This window comes from Cavia porcellus, unplaced genomic scaffold (assembly GCF_034190915.1).
Source record: "Cavia porcellus strain 051 isolate PalLab524CR breed Dunkin Hartley unplaced genomic scaffold, mCavPor4.1 scaffold_24, whole genome shotgun sequence".
NCBI lineage: Eukaryota > Metazoa > Chordata > Mammalia > Rodentia > Caviidae > Cavia > Cavia porcellus.
In genome coordinates, this window is record NW_026947507.1 from 55,276,272 (window position 1) to 55,299,549 (window position 23,278).

At 42.9% G+C, this 23,278-nt stretch overlaps 1 protein-coding gene across 9 annotated transcripts in view; it reads left to right on the top strand.

Annotated features, from left to right (window-relative positions):
• Tbc1d32 (TBC1 domain family member 32) overlaps positions 1-23,278 on the top strand; it is a 227,335-nt gene that overhangs the window by 47,933 nt on the left and 156,124 nt on the right. For 7 of the 9 annotated variants that reach the window (XR_010042767.1, XR_010042768.1, XM_063235087.1 and 4 more), the window contains 7 exons: positions 3,758-3,959; positions 4,476-4,558; positions 8,498-8,734; positions 10,279-10,417; positions 13,326-13,413; positions 14,098-14,216; positions 19,513-19,629. Coding sequence is in view for 7 of the 9 variants with exons in the window: in XM_063235087.1 (XP_063091157.1) it covers positions 3,758-3,959; positions 4,476-4,558; positions 8,498-8,734; positions 10,279-10,417; positions 13,326-13,413; positions 14,098-14,216; positions 19,513-19,629 (985 nt within the window). In the remaining 2 variants the exon portion in view is untranslated. The remainder of the gene's footprint in view (positions 1-3,757; positions 3,960-4,475; positions 4,559-8,497; positions 8,735-10,278; positions 10,418-13,325; positions 13,414-14,097; positions 14,217-19,512; positions 19,630-23,278) is intronic. The other 2 variants (XM_063235090.1, XM_063235091.1) reach the window with 2 other exon arrangements.

Sequence of the window (23,278 nt, forward strand, 5' to 3'; positions counted from 1 at the left end):
TGTAGGGAAGTTGGCTGTGATCATATTAGGCGTCCATTGCGGAGTTTGCAAACAAAAGAAATGTTTTGTTGAACACTTTTGTTTGCAAACTGAATTTTTGCAAATAGAAGTGTTCGTGAACCAAGGCATTACTGTGTTTGTGTCCTTTTTATCTCTTTCTCTTGCTTGATTGCTTTTGCTAAAATTTCATGCACTGTAATGAAAGGGAGTGGTGAGATTGGTCATCTTGATTTTGTGTTTTTCTTATCATGGGCCTTTCTATTTTGAAGTGTATTCTTCATCACGTAGTTTCTTCAAACTATTAACAGGAAGGAATGTTAAATTTTGTTGACAGCTTTTTCTTCCTTAATTGAGATGATCATGTGATTTTTTAAAAAAATTATGGTTCTTGAATCTCTTTATGTGGTGTTTTATTGACTTTCATCCCTCATGCTCCATGTGAACTGTTAATGTGCTGTTGAATCAGGTTTTCATGTATTAAGGATTTTACATGTATTTCCATCAAAGACATTGGTCTATAGTCTCTCTCTATCTCTGTCTTTCTTATTATTGTCTTTTTTTGGATATCAAAGTGATTTGGTCTCACAGAATTAGTTTGAAAACATTTCTTCTTTTCTCTTTCATAAAACAGTGTGGGGAAGATTGGTGTTAGTTCTTTTTTATTGATCTGATATTAAATGTTTTCAGCAATGAAGACGTCTTGAGCTTTTCATTGTTGGAAGATTTTTTTATTACTCTTTCAATCTTATTGCTTGTTGTTACTCTGCTTAGTTTTTTAAAAGATTTTTTGTGTCCTCTTGGTTCAATTGTAGTAGGCTAGATGTGTCTAGAAATTTATCTTCTTCTAGATTTTACAATTTATTAGAATATATGTTTTCGAAATAGCTCCTAATTAACCTCTGGGTTCATGTCTAATTGAATTGAGTTGAGTCTTCTTTCTCCTCCTTTTGGTTAGTTTGGCTAAGGAATTATCAACCTTGTTTTCTAAAACAACCGACTCCTTGTTTCATTGATCCTTGTGTATTCTTTTAGTTTCTATCTCATTAACTTGGGCTCTTATATTTATGATTTCTTTCTGTTTATTTGATTTGGTGTGTTATTTTTTTAATGATGAAATGCATCATTAGGCTATTTATTTGAAGTCTCTCTGATGTTTCGAAGTAGGTGCTTAGACCTGTAAACTTCCCTTTCAGAATGACCCTTGCTCTATCCCAGACTTCTGGTATCTTTATTTCCATTTTGATTTGATTCTAGGAATTTTTTTAAAAATTCCCCTTCATAGTTTTTAAATGATGTACTGATCAATCAGAAGTGATCTATCTGTTCAGTCTCCATATGTTTGTACAGTTTTCGTAGCTTCTCTAGCTGTTGCTTTCTAGTTTTATTCCATTTTAATCTAGCAAAATTCATGACATAACTTCTTTTTTAAAAATTTTAAGCCTTGCCTTATAGCCTATAATCTGATTTATTTTGGAGAATTGATGAGCTGCTGACAATAACATACATTCTATGTCTCTTTGCATGGAATGTTCTGTAGACATTTGTTTAAGTCCATTGGATCTACGGGGTAGCTTAATTCTGATGTTTCTTTTTTGTTTTTTTGGGTGATATCTGTTGATTAAAACAGATATTGAAGTCTTGCACTGTCATCATATTGGTCACTATGTGTTCATTTATTTTGAATATTATTTATTTTGTGTAATTTTGCCCACTGGTGTTTGGTGTACATGTGGTATTTACAACTGTAGTATCTTCTTTGTGGACGATTCTTTTACCAATAGTTACTAGCATTTCTTCTAATTTTGCCTTAAAATTTGATTTGATATGAATATAGTAATTCCTGATTGATTTTGGAACCCATTATCAAAATACTGTTTTCCATCACCTTTCACTTTTCAGTATGTATCTTTGCTAGTGAGGTGTGTTTCTTGTAGGTAGCAAAGGCATGGATTTTGCTATTCAATCTTCTAGTCTTTGTCTTTTGATTTCAAAATTAAGATCATTTACCTTTGGAATTATTATAGAAAGATATATACTAATTCCTGTCCTTTTGTTGTTTTTCTGAGCTTTGCTCCTTTCCTAATTCTTGTCTACCCTTATTCTGTTTATAGGATTCCTTTAAATATTTCTGTAATGTTAGCTTATTGGTTATGAATTTCTTTAGTTTATGCTTAACTTGGAAAGTATTGATTCCTCATACTTGAAGGATAGCTTTGTTGGATATAGTCACTGAATTTGGCAGTTATTTTCTATTGGGTATTGAAGTACATCCTTCCGTATCTTCCTGGCCTTTCAGAGTATCTGCAGGGAAAGCTGCAGGTATTCTGATCGTTTTTTCTCTGTAAGTGACTTGGGATACTGTCTTATGGCTTTCAGTGTTCTTTCCTTGTTCTGTCTTCTTGCTCTTTTAACTATACTGTTTCACAGGAAGGCTCTTTCTTGGTCATCCTTGTTTGGGATTTGAAATGCATCCTGTAGCTGGATGTCCATATCTTTCCCGAGATTTGTAAGTTTTTTGTTATTATTTCATTAAATACATTTCTGTGCTATTAGTTTGAACCTTGGGACCCTCCTTTTCCAAAATTTTGTAGACTCAGTCTTTTAACCATGTCCCAGAGTGCCTAGATGTTTTGTCCATAACTTTTACTTTTTTCTTTCTTAGTATATGAGTTTAATAATTTCTTGACTCTTGAAGTTGGACTAAAGGTACATGGATATTTAATAACCTCTTCAACGTACCACCTAATACTTATTTAAAAGGAATAAAATTAGAAAAGTAATTGTCTTAGTTATTTTTCTCTCATTGCTGGGACAAAATACCTGACATCCAAAATGAAGAAAGGAAAGGTTTATTTAGCTCACAGTTTGTGGACGTTTCGGTCCATAATTAGCAGGCTCCAAGGCAGAGTGGTGTGGCACCAGGGCAACACTTCAAGGTGGCAGCCAGCAAAAGGAGCCAGAGCAAAGGGAGGACAATAAGTCTCTTCTTCTCCCTTACGTTGTAAGCAGGCCACCATCCCCTAGGGCTAGTGTAGCACTCACAATGTGGCCCTGCCCTCTTCTTGCAAAGGATAGGGATATTTACAAAGTAAGAGCCCTGGCTCCCTGCTGAGTCTCTTAGCTAAACTTGTAAACTTCTCAAGTGGACTCAGTTTATCAAGCATTGTAGTAATTAAAAGTGTGTACTCTAGAGCTAGAGAGTGTTGGTCATCTTGCTTCACTCCGCCTCCTCTGAACCACGTGATGCTCTGTGATCACTTGCATTATCTGTATTTGTATATCTGTAAGAACCTGGGTAGTATACTTCCCTCCTTGGATTATCGTGAAGTTAAATAAATGCGTTTAACATACTTAGAATGGTCTGTAGCACATGGGAGCGTTTTAGTCTGTCTTGTACCTGCTGCTCCTTGTAAAGGTGCCTCAGCCTTTGAACCTGGGGGAGCCCAGTCTTACTCATGGCCTGGGAAGTGTGTCTGTACTGGGCAAGACAGAGAATTTGGGATTCTGTTCCCACTCTGCAGTTAAGAGTTACGTATGGCCCTGGCTGTGTGGTGTCTGTGGCCTGGGACATGCATGGGGTGCTGTCCTCTCTTCCCTGTCCACTGCTCTTTCCCGCATCCCACTGCAGCTGCTCCCTGCTGGACGTAGGCACGCTGCCCGGTCTGCAGTGGCACCCAGCAGAGTGGCATTTTTCTGCAAGGCTGACCTTTGGGTGGTGATAAAGTTGGGATTGTGTGACCTTGATGCCATCTTTTAGTGTCCCAGGTGCTCATGTCATCGCGCAGTTTACAAAGAAACTTCTGGACGAGGAGATTTCCATCTTTCCCGGATCGGCGCTGTGGCCCGAGGTGCAGGGTGCTTTCGTGTCTGTGTGCTCTCAGCTGTGTAGCACCTGCGAAGGGCTGCAGACACTGCTCCCTTACAGTTTACATGAGGCAATCACCCGTGCGTGGAGGAAGGTGAGTCTTGGGGAGCTCCCTCCCGCCTCCTGTCAGCCTTTATTTCAGATGCAGGAGCGACAGTGGTGCGCACTGTGGATGCAGTTTCTCTGGGTAAGTGTGACTCCAGCGGCAGCCAGCCCTTCTGTCCTCTGCCTGGGTCTGAGCTCGCGCTGGGTGTACCCAGGCTTGTGGCCGCAGAGGCTTTAGGGAAATTTTCTTGGTGCAAACGAGCAGTTTGGGAGAGATTTCTGAGCGAGTTTCAGAGAGAGAGCTGGCTCCTCCGTCATGCATACCGGAGATCATAGTATAGCACTGGCAGAGCCTAGTGTCTCCCGGTGGTTTCCTGGGTCTTCTAACCTCATTTTATGTGACTCATCTGTGAAATACTTTGTGATTGGATGCTAAGCCAAAGAATTTGTTTTAAAGTAGCAATTTTGATTTTGTTGAGTTTTTTAAAAATACAAATGCAGCCTAAATGTGTAATGATAGGTGCTCTCAGTAAGAAAAATAATGTAGCTGTCGGTTGTCTTCTAGACACGTTTGCTGTCAGAAAGAACCCCTGCGCCAGTGCTGGGCTCTCATTCTGTTTCCTCAGAGAGCCAGGGACCCCGAAATGTGTAAGTATATTGGTTAAGTCCTGTGCTTGCCACATTTGCAGAAATAACTTTAAAAGTACCCAAATTTAATAAAATACTACATCAAAAACATATTATAGGAAGTCAGTCTAGATATATAGGTTCCAGGAGAACTACAGTGCAGAGGATCTTTAGAAATCGTGTGATCCTTATCACCTTTAAGACAATGTGGTAATATTTATTATACTTACTCTGTCTATTTTGGGTGAGGAACCTTGACATATTGTGAATTTGTTGAATTAGCACATACTAAAATTGAAAGGAAACCAGAGCCCTTTTCATTCCTGCATACATTTCCCCCTTACTCAGCTGTTAGTCCAAATATTCCGCTAAGTTTTGAGGATACATATGGGCCCCAGGGGGTACATTTTGTGGTGTGGAATGTAAATAAGTAATGGCAGCGGAGCATCTAGGCTGCTAAGTGTATGGTAGGGTTAGGAAGGTCCCTGGGAAGCCAGCGCAGGAGGGTAGACTTCTCAGAATCATTGTACAGCTGAGCTACCTCAACTGTCCAGAAAAGGGGGTATCAGTCCAGTCTAAGAATAGCATGGTCCATAGTCTGGGTGACGGGGAGTACCAGTGATGTGTTTCGCACTCTGCTGTCAGTTTGTGTAGTGGTGCTTTTAGGTTCTGATGTTCTAGAGTGAAGGCACCGATGCATTATGTCCCACTTGTGTGATCTCTCACATGTCCTGTAGCAGTTCACAGAGGCAGACAAGTCAAGGAAATGAAAACCTTGGTTAACATTGACCTCTGAACGCAATCTCAGAAACTGGCCAGGTTTGGTTCCGTCACAAGCATGTGGATGACAGTAGGTTTCTTGCAAAGGCAGAGCTCACCCTGGTCAAGCCAAGCAGCAAGGAGGGGCAAAGCAGGACCTGCGCTTGCTTGCACCCTCAGGCAGGGACAGGCATGCGCAGAGCAGAGGCACGTAGCCCAGGCTGCCTGCCACCCTGCCAGACCTGGTTCTTCTCTCTGCCGTGGGGAAGCTCAGGTAGGGGAGCAGCTAGAGGCGCCCTATGAGGAAGCTCAGTGCCAGTGCTAAGGAAGTTCCGCCACCCCTGCCATTACTGCCTGGCTCAGTCAGGACCCTCTGAGAGCCAGCACAGGAATGGTGCCATGTTTGCATACTGATTTGTCAGACAGGAGAGGGTTACTTGGGGAGCTGCTCGACTGACTGGAGACTGGGACGTCCCAAATAGGCTCTGCAAGCTGGGAAGTCTAGATTGCTGAAAGCATTGCCAAGTGCAGTCCAGGGTCCTGTGAGTGTGCTGGCGTAAGCCTGGAGGCTGACTACACTTCCAATTTCCATGAATACAAGAAGAGAGACCATCCCAGCTCCAGGGGCAAGACAGCAAGCAGTTCACCTCTCTCCCCGTTTGCTCTGGGGCCTGAGCCAGGCGGATGGTGCCTGTCTACCCTGAGGGTCAGCCTGATTTGCCCCGTCCTGTCCTCCGGGAAAACCCTCACAAACTCGCAGCGTAGTGTTCTGGCAGCTCTCCAGGGACACCTTCTTTGAGGGACATCGACATTGTGTCTTAAGAGAAGTGAAAGACTGAATAAAGGTTTGGGCAGACTCTGTCCCCCATGGAACGAGGACCTTCTGCTGCTGTGCTCCCCTTGGCGAGGGTCGCAGTACTCCTTGCTCTGCTGAAAAGCAAGTGTGCGTGTGCAGCAGTCAGGTGGCCGCCTCCTGCGTGAGTGAGTGGATGTGATGACACTGCCCATTGCTCAGAGCCGTGAAGCCAGGGGAAATCTGTGCACACCCATGAGTGAGTGCTTCTGTGCCTCTGACACGCCCATGTCGAGCCTTTTGACCTGGGGGCTTCCTTCTCATCCCTCTTGAGGTGAGGACAGCACCACAGGAAAAACAGCTGACCAGAGTCACTGCAGGGTCCTGTGTCCTCTCTGTCTGGAACAGAGTTGAGACCTGGTACTCTTTCTGCGTGGCTGCTTTGGTTTGTATCAGTGACTGAAGCTCTGTGAGAGCCCCTGAGGTGACTACAGAAAACTAATCATAAAGAAAAGTGAGGGGTGCCCGCCTGGTCCTCATGGGCCCTTCAGAAAGCTGAGTATGCGGTAGCAGGGGGCTCCCCGGCTCGCGTGGCTGCTTTGTGCGTCCAAGGGAGCAAATGACCAGCTCAGTTCTGCAAGCTGCAGAGCAGAGGAGCTTTGCCACTGACCCTGCCCAGGGCACAGGGTAGCAGAATCAGCAGCCTGAGTCCTCCTCCCAAGCCGGAAGTTTAAAGGAGAATTAGTTTACTTTGCTAAAGCAATTACTTTGCTTTAAATTTTATATTCTGTGATATAAATGCTAGAATTTTGCTTCATTTCCTACTTGCATAGGTATTAGAAGTTGTGAGTGGGGAAACTAAGATGTTATAGCAGAAAAGATATACTAGAGCAGGGCAGCACTTACCATCTAGCACTTTATGTGTGACACAACTTGCCAGTTTTCTTCTTTTCCTGCAGTTTCTTTCTTTCTTTCTTTCTTTCTTTTTTTTTTTTTTTGTCTTTTTGAGCCAGAGTCTCATTAATGCAGTTCAGACTGGCCTTGAGCTCACTTCATAGCCCAGTTTGGTCTAGAACTTGCAATGATCCTCCTGCTTCTGCCTCTCAAGTGCTGGGATTATAGGCATGAGCCCCCAGTTTTTGGCTTTGCCTGTTTTATTTGGGAGGAAACAGGATTTTTAGGAAGTGATTTTGGTTTAACAGCTGATATTTTAGATTTGTATGTGAGTGATATTTGATTGTATTTAAAGTTAACATTACCTTTTAAAATATGTATATTTACATTTTTTGATATAAATCTGTTTAAGTAATTTCCATGTGATTTTAAGACAATTGTTCCCCAACTTTAATTTTCTTTCTTGATTCTCAATATTTTTTAGTGTTTTCTCACGTCCAGTCCAGTTTATTGCGTTAGCTTATCAGACTGTGTTTTGATCCTGTTTATATTCTCTTTCTCCTTCCTCTCCCCTCCTCCTCTGCTCTCTTGTCTCTCCAGTGGGGAGCCTAAGTGAAAGAGCTGGAGCTGGGTGTCAGGAGGAGCAGTCCATGGCAGCCACACAAGAACAGTTTACTCTACGGCACTTTCATTATATAATTACCTGAACATTTTTGACATTTCTGTTTTTACTTTACTCTTTAATCCATGAAATGTTTGTAATGAATTGTTGTAGTTTCCAAACAGAGTTGTTCTCACTGTTTTATTTTACCTTTAACACAACTATACTCTTTCCGGAGACCCTTGGATCACATATGTATGTTCTTAAGTTAGTTGAGTTTATTTTGTGGGTTAGTACTACAGGGCTGATTAAAAAAAACAAACACTATTTGATTAAGAAGACCATTCTTCATTGGAAGCTAGTGCTTCCAGTAAGTGTTCGTACAAGTGCATAAATATACTTATGTAGTGTCTCTGTCATTTGTTACTTTGTTTTAAATTTTATATTCTGTGATATAAATGTTGCTAGAATTTTGCTTCATTTCCTATCTGCGTGAAGTATTAAAGTTGTGAATGACTCAGGAAGACTTTATTTGCATGCATAGCAAGGACTGTCGGGAAGAACCTGTGGTGCCCTCGTAGGCTTGCCTCTGTCCTTTCTTCTTCTCTGTTGTCATTAATCTGTGCATTCTGCCTTGAGGGCTGCACCTGGTGAGCCTCAGGGTTCACAGCTGCTCTGTGCAGAAGCCATATGTCTGCTTCTCACAGTGCCATGCTGTTATTTACAGAGAGACTCTGTCCTCATCAGATGTGGGTGAAGGGTCTCTTTGCAGTTGCCATGTGGTTACCTCTGGTTGTATGGAGTTGGTGAAGGTGGGATGTTGATGTGGGCTTGGGCCAGTTTTAATTTTTGCTCTGTACACATTTGTTCCTCCCACCCCCTCTTCCCTTTCTCACCTGCCATGCGAGTGCAGCTCTTTGCCTGTCCCCTCTGCAAGCGGGTCCCAGGAGTCACGGGGAGTCCCAAACGTGGCGAGTACCAAGCAGACTGCGGCAGCTGGACGGGGCCGTGAGCCGCACACCCATCTGTGCGGCCAAGCTCTTGCTGGCACATTGGGCACTAAACAGGTGTTGAGCTCCGGGACAAAAGTTTCCAGCCAAAATGTGTCCAATACCAAGTCTGACGAGTTTCAGAGCAGTTACATACCAAGGTAATGACTGTGATAGATTTTATATTTTGAGCAGACCTTTAAACTCGTATTTGAATTTTTATTAATTGAGCTTCAGTGTTCTACATCTTTTGTGATATGGATACTTTGGTGCTTATGTTTTCTCTCATTTTGCATTTTCTGTGCATCTTCTGTCTTTATTGCATTTCTGCTTCTTTACTGCTTTTAGATTGATAAAATTTTTATTCTTGTTTTTCCCTGTTTTGAAATTATAAGTTGTGTATTTTTAAAAGTAGTTAACCTTTAAGATGTTAGTGTATATGTTTAATTATATGTTTTAAAAAATAGAATTAGGTATTTGTATCATGCTTAGCATGGATCATGGGTTTTAGCGAGGTTCTATAATCATTGATCCTGAGACATAATTCTTCATCTCCTTGAGGTTATCTGGAAGTTCGCTTTTATATTTTAAGTCATCTGGTTTATTTCTTCACAGTGTTAAATTTATTGCACGTTTTTACTACTTTTTTATTACGTTTGTTGAAACTTGTGGCCCATTCTCTCCAATCAGCTTACTTTTTCCCCTTATGCTTTGTTATCTTTTAATTGTTGTTTTATTAAGATTTGAGGACTGTAAAACTGTTCTTTCCTTTTATGTCTGAAAGTTTCTGTTCTTTTCCCAACTCATACTTCATCCTCACTCCTAATACACACATTTTCACTCAGATGTGATAGTTTATCTGGGTATAAATGTTTAAATAGACAATTATTTTTCATCAGTTTTTGAAGGTATTTCTTTATTGTCTTCTGCAATAGGTGGTAAGCGATAAATCTATTATTGTCCGTGTAACCACATGTCCTTTAATTAATTAATTGATTTTGTTTTGTGGTGCTGGAGATTGACCTTAGGGTCTCACACATTTTTGTTGTTATTCTGATGCTCTCAATTTATCCTAATGGTACTGTGAATGATATCATAGTGGTATCTTTGCTCAATTCCTAGAATAGTATTTTTAAAATATAATGGATAAATAATAATATATATCGAACACAATGCTTTTAAGATATTCTTTTTCTTCTCTTAGGGCTCCAAGTTTTTTCTCTGGAGAAAGTTGTAGACCTTCTTAATATTTGTGTTTTGAAAAAATATATGTCATTCTCCCAATGTAAAATATAAAATCCTATCAAAACATGGTTTAGAAAGTCAGAAATTGTATTTTACAGTGAAAAGAAGTACAGAAACAATGGAAAGCCGAGGGTCAGAGAATCTGGGCAGACAAAACAATGCCAGCAGGTTAGAATGGAGTTAAGACCTGCAGGTGAGAATCTGGGTGTAATAAAAACACTGACAAATGCCACTGATACCTGTTTTCCTCAGTGAAGGACTTGTTAGATAGCACATGTAAGAAGAAAAGAATTTACTGTCAAAGAAACGAATCTTTTCATGTTGTTTTAAAATATCTTTTGAATAGTTTACAATCAGTGTGTAGTTTATAAATATAATTATTAGACGGATAAGGCTGAAACAGTTCTCATTCTGTTTTGGGCATCCTGAAATGAGTTCTACCTTTCTTTACCTGTTTCAGGATGGCTTGGGAAGAGAATTTGTTAGACAACTTACTAAATTTTGCTGCAACCCCCAAAGGATTGCTACTTCTTCAAAGAACAGGTGTAATCAATGAATGTGTGACATTTATGTCCAGCCAGTATGCCAAAAGTTTACAGGTATGAATTACCATCTGCTGCTGGAGGAAGGGATTCTTGCTGTTGTAAAGCCATTAAGAGCATCATTCTGCTCTGTGGATATTCAGCAGTTATTAAGCCTCAGTTAAAAAGCCATAGAACATTGCCACACTTGAGGGTTTTTTAGGAAACCATTAGAGACTTGATATTGATGTCAGCAGCTGGGTTTATGGTTAATCATCCAGATGTTTTACACATATGGTATCGAACACCTGGATGTGCTTATACTGGGTGGATTTAACTTTCGGAGAAAGCATGGAGTCTAAATGTACGCACCGGTGAATGTTTAAGCTCCGGTGTTTTAAAAGAAGTGAAAGTACTTGTAAAGAAATTGTGTTTTACTGTATTAAAGTTTATGGCGTGATGCAGCCTTTCATTGGAGTCAGAGCCATTGAGTTGTGTTCAGTCCTTTTTGTTGAAGTAAATAGACTTCTGGACTTTCTAGGGTCTAAGGTGTGGCTTTTTGAAATCTGTTCTTAGAGTTATATAACTATGTTAGCGTGTATATTATCTGAGTAAACATATATAAAATTAGAGGGACTTCCCAACATAAAAATAAGGGGGAGTTGGTCCTACAGGATGTTAAATATATTTCAGATGACGCAGAGGGGAGCAAGGCGAGGGAAAGGCAATGAAAGAAGGTGCGGTGTCAGGAGCACGTTTTGCATCCAGTCTTGGCCGTTGGCACGGCCCAGTGCAGGCCCAGTGCAGCCCTTGTCCTGCCGCTCAGACTTGGGTTTGCCTTCGCCTCGCGCCAGCAGCTGCTGTGTTTTGCCATCCCTAGGTTGTCTGTCAGCAAATGTTCTTTTCCTTCATCTTGCTCTCTGTGTTCTAATTTCCTGCTTTTGTTAAATGTATAAGAAAACCAATAATTCAGTCTTTTATTGTTTCTACTGTTCCCAAGCACGGCTCTTCCTGTGCATTCATGAGGGAGGCGCATTTCCCTGCTGCTGCGGGGACTGGCGGTGCCCCCTCATCCCTGTGCCCTGCGGACGTTCACCCTGCAGGCTTCCATGCGCCCCCAGACTGCTGCACTTAGAATCTGCAGAGTGCCTCCAGGCTCTTGCGTGGTCCCGGTAGGGGTATTCAGCTTTCGGAGCAGTAAGTTTGCAGCTGCTCTTGTGTACAGCCAAGGACTTCGGTATTTGTTTCTGTACTTCTGAAAATATGGAACCATTTCAAAGATCATTCTCTTTTTCATTCAGATGCTTCAGACCATGCAAATGCAGTGTTTCCTGTAGAGGCATCAGCTCAGTGCGATGCCCTTTTTATTTTCAGACTTCTTAAAACAACTGAGCCTGGTTTTCTGTCCCTTTGTGGTGCTCATGAATGACACCGCTCCCTGGTCACTGGCAGCTTCCACCTTACAGTTCTGTTTCTTACCCTCTCCGTTCTGATTGGGGTCCCTCAGCGGTGCTCTGCTCTCTCCAGTGTGTTTCCTTTATTCCTATTCCCAGTTGTTTGGTCAGAAAGCGGGGAGGCAAGGTCATCTCCTTAACGTTTTAGAAGGGAAATCGGACATTCAACGGCTGCGTGTCACAGTCTAGGGGCAAGCTGGCCACTCCCTGCGGTGAGTCGGGACTCTCATTTCCTGTTCGTCTGTGTGTCACTTAGTGATGCAGCTCCGGCTGGTGATTTCTGCTACCCTTCCCTTCGGTGCTGTGACCCGGGTAGGACCCCATGGCTCATGCCAGAGCCAGCAGGGCTGGCGGGCAGGTTGGTGAGGAAGGCACTCCTCTGTTGCTGTGGAGGAAGGCAGGCTGGAAAGCACTGGACACTGATCCCGCAGAGCTTCTGTGTTGTGCAGCTGCAGAGCTGTGGGTTCTAAGTGAGGAGAGGGAATGTGACCAGTGGAAGGGGAGTGGAAAAGCGAAGAAATGAACCCAGTCAGGTCTCCTGGCCTTAAATTCTTTTGTTACTTTTCCCTCTTAAAACTGAATGCACAGTTTATATTTTTGAAACCTGAGGCAAAGACAGATACTTTTAGCATGAATTCTGACTGAACAACTGTTTGGAAGTCAAACGTATTAGCCAGTCTGAAGAGGCGGTATGTCTGTTTCTCGGTTGTGGTTTATGCTAAGGAGGTATCACTTCTGCGCTTCACTCTGAGCATACATATGATATTCCTCATAAAATAGCAAGTTCTTTAAGGTTTTTTTTACAGTGCTCATCTAAACTGGTATATTAATGATTAGGATTCTGTGAGTGTGAACTTGTGCACACAGGCGCACACACACACACACACACACACACACACACACACACACTTCTTACCTTAGGATCATGCTTTCTAAAATAGTACCATTTTGAGAGAAAACCATTATTATATTTTACAGTTGTTTGATTAGTTGAAAATCCAATTAACAAATCTCCATAGAGATTTATTAGTAATGAAATTGTTTAGTGAGGAGCCAACCCACAAAGTAAGAAGAGGATGATAAAATGTAGAGCTGGAAGCAGTCTTACTCTTCTGGTCTGCGCTCCGTACTTTATGATGAGCAGAGTTTGGCCCAGGGAGGAAAGAGACTTGTTCAAAGTCGCAGCTAGGACCTGAAATAAGGCTGTGTAAGGTACCACATGCATACACTAACTAACTGTTCGATCTTAGCATTCGTTGCTCCTGTTATTGTCTTCTTTTTCTTTTTTTTGAGACAAGGTCTCCCTATGTTGTCCAGGCTGCCCTTGAACTCACTACATAGCTCAGACTCACTTTGACCTCAGAGCAGTTCTCCTGCCTCTGCCTCCCCAGGGCTGGGATTTCAGGCGTGCATCACCCCCCACCGCGCTGTTACTGTCCTTATTAAAGAGTGATTAATATTCTAATCTAAGGAGAGCAACACATCTCCAGCAGCACACTTCTTCGTTCTTCCTTTGCTGTTCCCCATGTCAGGTCAGCAGGTGGAAGAAGGTTGACTACGGAGTTCTAGTCACACAGGTGGCGTCCACAGCAGCAGGTGCGGTAGCCCTGCGAGATTCAGGTGGGTGCTTTCCTTCATTTAAAAACAAAATGCGCAGGGACCTGAAAGCTTACCTGGCGTGATAATCTATCAGATATCTAACCCCATGTCCTTCTACTCAGGTTGCAAAAGAAAGTTACAAGATTTTGTCTTTGTCTTTCACGAGATTCCCCTGGTTTTTCCCCTGTGGAATACGTGTGCCCCACTCCTGCCCTGAGTTTGGGCATGTGCTGAAGGAACAGAAGCCTCCTCCGTCCTCATCCTGTTTGTACACTGACACCTCTGAGGACGGCCTGCTGGCTTCCTTCAGAGACCCATTATCTGTACATCAGAACCGAACCTGCAAACGCTTGCCACGCACACATGCCATTCCCGGTTGCCCTTTTTTCCGGTCTCTTCTTGCCGAATCCCTCACCACTTTGTTTTCCCAATCACGTGTAGCGGGCAGGATTTCTTCTCCAGTGTCAGTAGATTTAAAGATGCTCAGACACAGGGCTTCATGCACGTTAGGGTTTGCTGTGTCCTGGGTGTGCTGGGGTTACACTTTCACAGCCTCGGTGACCTGAACGGCCACTGCAGTTTCTTTCTTTAAGTGAAAGTTTTTTTCTGTATTGCATTTTACATTTAATTTTTGGCTGAACTGAGTAAACTACTTGTGTAGAGAAATACATGTTTTTTGACAAAACTTGCCTTGTTTCTCCCCAGGGTTTATTCGTGTGCTTGTGGCTGGACTGTGGTCCAGTCTGGAGTGTGGGGGCGACGATGCACGGGTGACCCACCCCAAGCCCACACCGGTGGACCCTATCGACCGCAGCTGTCAGAAGGTGAGTAGCCCATGGGTTCACAGACAGACGCAGTGCAGGTGGGATGGCCCTGCACAGGGGCGGCCCCCAGAGCTTGTCCACGCTCACTCACCGCCAGTGGACTCCCCTCACTGCTGCCGTCCCTCCGTCGATTGTACTGTTTCTCATTGTTTTCAGAGTAAATTTAGCAAACAGTGGAAACACTGATGCTCCTTGGGACTATTTTACAAGATGCTTCTCTTTCATGTTACTTGTATTAGCTTTTCCACCTTACTAAAGAGAATGGTGGCTACTTACCACATAAAGCAGAAAAACAGACCGCTGAGACAGACAGAACCAGGGAGCTGAGGCTGAAATCCGGGCAGCTGTCTGCCCTCAGGTGGGAGAATGTGGGGAGCAGAGGCAACATTTAGAGTAACCTGCCTGAAATTTTCCTAAGCACCCACATGTGTTTTATTCTAATTCAATGGCTTTTATGTCTCCTTAACGTTTTTTTCTGGATTTCACCATAATAAAGTGATGATTTATAACTTGGGCTTTATAGTAGGGTAGGCATTTTCTTCAAAAGAGATCATAACTTTTTTTAAAAAGAAAAAACAACATTTAAAAAGTTTTTTAAACCAACATTTCATAATGTCTTTTTCTGAAATGTTTGAGCTAGCTCACCCCTGTAGAAAATACACATTTTAGAAAAATGACTTTAACATTATGTGGGTTAGAGTACCATCATGACCAGAACCAGGCAGCACATGAGAGAGAGAAGCCCTGTATGGGTGCAGAGAGCTACTGGGATTCTGGATCGCAGGGTTTTTGTGAGCACAGGCATCCTGGATCTGCCAGGGATAGAAACCCACCCCCGAAACCATCGGCAGGAGACACTGCGGCTGGGGGACGGGGTGGGATCACAGAGAGCATCTTCCAACCCTGACCTTGGCCCAGTGTCTGTGCCCCCCTGGCTCAGGGACACTGCTTCCAGTCCCTTGCTGATGCCCGCCTGTGGAGCGCGCTCTCCTGCTGCCCTGAGAGAGCATGGTAGGCGGTGTCTCTGCTGTTCTTGAATCTTTCAAATTCAGATTACAGCCTTACCCTCCGGATATGGTCTACCATGAAGCGATTTTCCTGTGTGGCTTTCTAGCTGAAGTGTAAGGTGTGACTGGCCTGGCTTCTCTGCAAATGCCTTTTTCCCTGCAGACAGAGACTGAGCACGGCCTTGTGCCCTGGTCCTTCTCTGTGCAATTGTCCCCTCACCCAGCATGCTGGGTTGGGTCCTCATTACCACTTCCCACTCCTCCAAAGTGCGGTTTAAATGCCCTGAGAAAGGGTTTGTCCGGGAGGGCGAGGACTATGCCTTTATTATTATTTTTTTTTTTAATTTTTAGCATCTGGCACAAATACTGATAAGAAGCTGATGTTAAAACATTTTGATAACTGAATAGATGACCATTCTCAATTGGAGTGATTTTTCAGTCATATGAAAACTTTGTGGCTTTAGGTAATCAATTTGATGCTTTGGTCTTAAAATGTATTTCATTTACCTTCTATTAGCTTTCTTATTGTTTCACAAAGCCCTATTTTTTTCTTTAGCACACTGCGAAGTGGATTTATGCATTGTGTTCACGTGCTGTGATTTGCGCTTTTCACACAGATGTTGATCTAATTAGACTCCCACGATAGCGACATCACTGCATCCTTGCGGGAACAGTGGTTGCATTGTGAATGCTTCCAGTTTCTGCTTCCCACAGCACGAACCTACAGCACGCCAGGGTCTTTAGAAATGCCTGTCGTGTGGGAAGTGGATGTGTTTCTTCTAAAAACAGATTGCCATGGTCTTCTGAAGTCTCTTTGAAATTCTGTTCAGGTTTCCATTAGGGAATACAGTTATCAAATTGTTTTCATCTGAAGTTCTGTTTAATTTGCCTAGAGTAGCATATCAGAAGTTCCCACAATGTACAGTGTCCAAATTGCTTTTTGAATGGAGATTCTGTATTGATGCATGCGATTTATAAAGACGATGTATCTTTTTTCCATCAAAATAACGGATCTATTAAATACTTATTTTTATATTTTTCCATTGTGATGAGTAGGAAAGTCATTTTAAACATGAAAGGGCTCATTTATGGTAGTATCTAAGTACTGCTGGATGAAAATGAAGAACATCCTGAAGTATTCAAATCATATAGCATTTTTAGCCTCTGTCTTAGTTTATTCACTCCGGACAAATTAAATTGAAATAAAGCTGTATCACTTCAGTTCTGTCACCTTCCTGGTCACCACCTGGTGACCGGTGCTGAGCTTGGACAACGGCCCTGGTGGCCGTGAGCCTGATGCCCTGCAGTGGTCAGGAGACCCAAGCCACACAACGCTGTCACCAGCAGGCTTTCCTCGAGGCGCCATCTAAAGCAGACTTCTCTGTTCTCAGGCGTCCAACTCATAAGTGGCAACAAGGTCATTCCATTTATTTAGTTGTCATTTGTTGATAATATTAGTTGTCCACATGTGTATTTGCTTTCCTGTATAAGTTATATTCTCTAGACTAAAAATTCTACCTTCATTTTAGGGAATATGCTTTCTGGAGGAAAATGTGAACCGAACTGTATAAGAAAACTTAATGGGAGTTCATTATTTATCCAGTAATAGCCTTTGTCAGCCCTGTGTAAGACCCACTCACCAGGGAGCCCCGCTGGGTCGAGTTACACCACACTTAGGTTAGGGAAGAAGAAACAAATGATGCTGTTTTCCAGCTTCCTGAGGGGAGGACTGCAGAGCTCCAGGACACTGTCACGGGGGTCGGAAGATGATGTCCTGGTTTGTACAGAGGAGCTCTGTTAGCAATTCAGCCAGGCCCCTGACTTGACTTACCTGGATGTGAACTTTTCCCATCAGTTAAGGACTGAATTAAATATTCCTTTTAATTCTCCCAACTTTCAGTTTTCTTTCTTTCTTCTTTTTAAGAGGAGGTCTTGCTATCTAGTGCAGCCTGGCCTGGAGCTCACTGGCCCAGGCTGGCCTTGAATTTGCTTCCATCTTCCTGTCTCAGCTTCCGGGGTGCTGGGAATACAGGCGTACACCACAGAGTCCAACCTGAACTTCAGTTTTCTGATTCTAGTGAAATTTTTCAATTTGTCTGGTTTGAAATTTTCTGAGAAATTTTTCTTTTGGCACCGGGGATTGAACTCACAACCTCATGCTTGCCAGACAGGTGCTGTGCTGCTGAGCTTTGTCCCCAGTAAATGGTCTTTTGGTTTTTTTGTTTGTTTTTCATTTTTTTTGGTACCAGGAGTCAAACTCAGGATCTTGCACTTGCTAGCCAGGTACTTGTGCCGCTGAGCTACATCCCTGGCCCTTCTGAGACTTTTTTTTTTTAATTAAGCAAAAACACTTAGTAACAAATAAATTCATATGATGTAGCTGAAGACAAAAGCATAGAATGTAGGGTGTCAGAAGTAAAGAGGGTTAACTGGGGTCTGAAAGACGCAGTGAGAAGTGTTGGGAAGCTGGAGAGGTGGCGTGGAGGAGTATGTTGGTGAGTAAGGTGGCACTGGCTGAAAGAGGACCAGGCCTGGGCCGAGGAGGCTCCCTGCGGGTGCCGAGGGAAAGGAAGGGTGTACCAGTGACACCTTTGAGGACCAGGCTTTGTTCTGGGACTGAGGGGGCTGCGTGCTACCGAGTGGGGCAGCCGGGGCCAGAGGGGCCTGGGCAGGCGGCCTTGTTCCTCTAAGATGGGAAGTTAGAGTGTGGAGCTGACAGTATACGGAGTTATACTCAAAGATTTCAAGGAAAGAGACAATATGGTAACTACTTTTATGTCGGGATTATCTTGTGGTGAAACACTATTTTGCTTAAATGGTTATGTTTTGATCTGCGCTGTTTTGTTGTTATGCCGTCTTTTATCTCAATCTCCATTTCATTATTTACTTTTTTATTTTTATCCTTTTAATTAAGGGAAAAATAAATTTAAAAATAGCAGGATATATTATAGTAACCCACTTTGATTTTCTATTAACTTAATTTGAAGCCCTGTGTTGCTCTCACCATCTTGTTTTGACTGATGTTCCTCTATTCTGTTTTGCTTGATAGTACCAGGTTCGAAAGTTTAGGCAACAGCTGTGAAGATAGTGGGATTCATTATGACGCCCATTCTGGTTGACTATTATCTACTTTTGAAGACCTGTAATGTTTCCCATGTTTTGGTTTTGTTGATTTCATTCTTTACTGTTTTGTTCAATTTTATTATAACTGATGATATAGGTAATTCTATTTGAGATAGCGGGAGGCATTATGTTAACCATTGTTGATCACCTTGTATTATGTTTTTACATTATCTGTTATGTCCACCCTTTTGATTTGACCGACTCTGTTCTGTTATGTCACATTTTGTTTTACTCTCTTCCAAAAAAGTAATAAGAACCGTGGGAGTAATAAAAACCCAAAATCTGTAATAGTCATTGTACAAAAGAGAGGAAAAGAAAGTGCTCTAAACAATATAACTGCATGTATATTTAAGTGTATAAGATAGACGATGATATTACTGAGTTTTGTTGGATCATTGAACAGAACTGCTTGCAGTCTCACTGTTTGAATGTCCACTTTATGTGCTTTAATTTTGTAACTTGAACAAATATTTCTAAGATGACAATATGTAATCCAGTAACTAGTGATTTCCTACTGTTTATTTTTTTTTCTGAAATTCTGTATAACTTGTACCCTTTTTCTGCTTTTTTTTTTCTCTTTTTCTCCTTAAATTAAAAAAAAAAAAAATAGAGTGTGGAGCTGGTAGACCGCATGGAGAAACCAATGTAGGGGGTTATTCTAGAAAACACTAGCTAGTTCCGAGGGGAAGAGCTGTGGCTTTGTAAAACTAACCATAGTATCTAGGTTAGGTGGATTTGCCGTGAACCTATTAAAAGATGATCTTATGCCTGAGGGTGAGAATGTATAGAATTTAAATCTTGCCCTGTAGGCCCTAAGGTCACTCCTTTGTATTTGCTTACACATGTAGTAATAGTACAGAGAATAGGATTCCTTCCCACCTCCCTTCTGCCCTCCTCTTTTGTGGTCAGAACTAAGCTTTTCCAGAGCTGCACAGCATTTGGAAACGTTCCCCAGCTCTCCCATAGGTTCTGTGACAGTTTCATTGTGCGCTGTGGGCTCCCTGGGTGGTTATTTCCCTGCTTCCCACTTACTGTTTGTGTAGGACCCCGCACTGATTTGGATTAGATTATTGAACATACAGAGCCATATACCTTCACCAGTCCCGCCTCCCTGGGATGCTGTCTGGAGACAGATGAATCACTGGGCTGCTTCTCTTCCTGCTCAGGCTTTTCTGACACTGGTAAGCTTGCTGACCGCCCCCGCTGCCTACGAACTGCTGGGCCTCCAGGACCTTCCGAACAGAGCCGAGTACTCCCTCCGTGAAGTCCCACTGTGTGTCACGGTAAGTCCTTTGCCTTCCACATGCCCCTCCTCCCCATTTGAGACAGGCTCTCACTGTGCAGTTCAGGCTGACCTTGAGCTCACTTTGTAGCCCAGGCTGGTCTCGAACTTGCAGTGGTCCTCCTGCCTCAGTCCCCTGAGTGCTGGGATGACAGGCGTGCACCATCACGTGCGACTACATGTACCACTTGAGTTGGGAAGTAAAATGTATCGTGACCAAAAATTTCTTTTATAGCCTTTACAGGTTGAGTTGGTTATTTACCCTAGTCTGTGAACCCTGAAATCCCCAGGAACGGGAGTTTGCTCCAGACCTGTGGACAGCTCTGGCAGCTACCCGAGCACCTGTTTCAGAGAAGTAGAGCCCATGTGCAGGGCGAGTGTGAGGGCTTACCACATCCTTAATTCCGGTGGAGCTGCTCTTCCACTGGCCAACATAATGAAGGACAGTTTACATCTGAGTTCAGTGTGTTTTGTTTACTTTAATGAACTATGTGTTACTGCCCCAAGAGTACTGTATTTGTTTACTCTTGAGACTTGTATTACACTTTTTAAATTTTTAAAGATAGTAAAATGCAACAAAATAACACAGAATAAAGCCAGTCAAGACCCTGCAGTGAAATTAGTATGGAACTTCAGAGCAGGATACTGGAATAACAGTAATAGGTATCATAGTATATCTTGTTATTATCTTCACAATCGTTGTCCATTGAATCAGGTATAGCAAAGTCAAACCAAAAACAGAACACTATAAAACCAATCAAACCAGAATATTGAATGGAGCAAAACAATCAGCACTAAGCAAAAACAGTGAAAGCAATATTGGCCTTCAAAGCAAGACAAAAGGAAATCCCACATCTTTGCTGTATTGTGTACAGTCGTCCTCCCTAGAGATGCTCGGGGACCTCAGGTCCCAGGTCAGCATGACCAACCCAACAGTACTGGCATTTAGTGCTTCGTGTGCCTTGGTTGCTCTCCACTTCGGCTGCCCTTGACACCTTCCAGCTGCTAAGAGGAGGCGTCAGTCAGCGCCTGGGAGGCACTGGCTTGCTCTCTGCATGCCATGGCTCACTCGCACCACTTACCAGGACAGGGGCTTGTGCTTTCTTGGTCGGTCCAAGTTCTGGTGCCTTGTTTTACACTCTTAAAAGTTACTGAAGTGATTAAACTCTTAGAAGAGATACCTACTTCCTTATCTTTGGGTAAGTTTGGGAATTGAACATGCATAAACTAGTGTATATATGAGGGTTAGTAAAACATCGACGCTGGAATTTCCCACTAGTCATTACTTTTTTCCTTGTCATTTTCCCTGTGTCTTATTGTTTTCAGAAACACACTTTTTCTCTTCTGAATACTTCTAGCCCGTGCTAATCATGAATACTTGTCTTTAAAAATCTTTTTCATCCTTGGGAAACTTGGTAACATACGGAGTGAAGTACATAAATGGGAGTGCTTCCATTACTAAACTCAAAGCCTGGATTCTCTCCGTTTCCTTAAGGTTTTGCAGTTGCATCTCACGCTCTCTCCAGGGCTCTGGAGTGCAGTGCGCCCAGCCAGGGTTTGCCCAGCTCCCGAAGCACCATGTGGCAGGGGAATGGCACGGTGTCCTGGCCATCCATGGCGTCCGCACGTGCAATGAATGGTTATGGAAAGTGACCGTGGATCCCGCGTGGCTTTACGGAACTGGGCTGTGGAAAACAGTACAGCTGGGTGATGTTAATCCAGAACAGTGGCTTACGAGTGTTTTCTAGTTCTTGTTTCTGTCTCAAGTTCAGTGCTTGGTCCTTGTCTTTCTGCTTAGGCAGAGGTCTTCTTTTGTTTATGCTGCTGACATGTAGCTACAAGCAGTGACTCCTGCACCCTGGAGGGCCTTGCCTCTCCACCCTGTGGAAGAATCAGCGACTGCTTCCTGTCCCCACTTAACATATAGCCAGACTGTCCTCCCAAACCAGACAGCATGCTCAACGTCTGTATTCTTTGTTGTTGTTTTGAGACAGGGTCACACTATGTAGTTCAGTTTGGCCCTGAACTGACTATGTAGCCACCAGTTGGCCTTAAACTCATACAGATCCTCCTGCCTCAGCCTCTTGAGTGTTGATGTTGCAAGTGTGTGTCACCACACTGGTGACCACGTCGCCCTTTCCTACTCCCACGGTTGTGGTCCTGTATACCTCCCTGGCTCTCTCTGGTGTCTCTGGTCTGTTGTGGACTTCTCTTCTCTAGGGCGTGTTTCCTCCGGAATGGCCTCTTCCAGTTCCCTGGCTTCATGTGGGCACAGGCAGCTCTTTCCTGTCAGATCTGACTGAGATTCCTACCAGCCTGTGGGCTCTGCAGGGCTCAGGGTATTACACTGAGGCTCAGCCTGGCAGTGTCTGCAGCTTGTGTGGCCGCTGTTGCTCTCCTGTGCTGCTGCTTCCTGAGCTCTGGTCTCACTGGCTGGCCCTGCCCTCTGCTCTCTGCTGTTGACTGCGATCCGGAAGTCGCTGCTGCTGTTCCCCCTGCAGGGGCCCTGACTTTTTTTTTTTTTCAATTTTTAAAAGAATAAAACCAAATGAGAAAAAAAACAAAAACAAAATGGGGTCATTCAAAACAAAAAGTTGGACATAGTACATAATTTAAAACAAAATACAAGGTGATCTACAATGGTTACTGTGATGTTTCTTGTTATCTTCAGTAGAATTGCCCGTATCATCAGGTATATTAAACATAGCAGTATGGAACAACATCAATAAAAACAAAACATTGGAGACATTATAGGACTTCAAAAGACGGTAATAGTCAAACCAGAATGGGTATTGTAGTGAATCTTACGTCTTTAGAGTAGTTGCCTATACTCAGACTTGACATTATCAAACATAACATCTGAATAAAATCAGTCAAGATATGATGGCAATCGAACAAGGTAGATTCAAATAAAATCAGTCAAAACAAGGCAGTGAAAGCAATATAGGGTTTCAGATTAAGTTAATAGATTAAAAATGGTTACCATAGTATATTCTGCTATCTTTGGAATAGCTGTCTAGGCCCTCAAATTTAGTACAAGTAGACAAACTGGAACAGAATATAACCAAACTAAACAGAGTGATGAAAACAATATGGGTTTCAAATCGTGATAAAAGATTAGCCATGGCCACTGCCTTCCCTTTCTAGATAGTTCCTCCCCTTCCACTTTCACAGGGTGCATTGTACATTTTGAATCCCACTAACTCCTGTAGTTTTTAGATTAGGGAGGCAATCTGCTATTTACCTAAGTGATTCTGAACCTTTTTACCCCTGAGCTTGGTCTCAAGTTGTATCCATTTACCTACAAGAGCCTCAAGGTTTTCCTTCCTTATAGCTGATTAGTTCTCCATCGAATAAAAGTGTTATGTCTTTCTGACCAACCTGCCGCTGAAGGGCAAGCTGCACCCACTTTTTTCTGGATCCCTGTCACATAGAGCATAGGTCCCCTGACTTCTGCACCTTGTTTACTCTGCTCTCTTAAGACCACCTTGGCACAGTTTCGTTTCTTGTCTGGGTCACTTCAGGAAGATCCTGACTGCAGTTTCTTTCAGCATCAGACTCTTTTAAGTTATCCTCACTGCACACCACATTTTGCTTTAAAAAGGAAGGCCAGCAGTGCCTGTTCTGTGGTTTGAGTCTCTTCTCCCGAG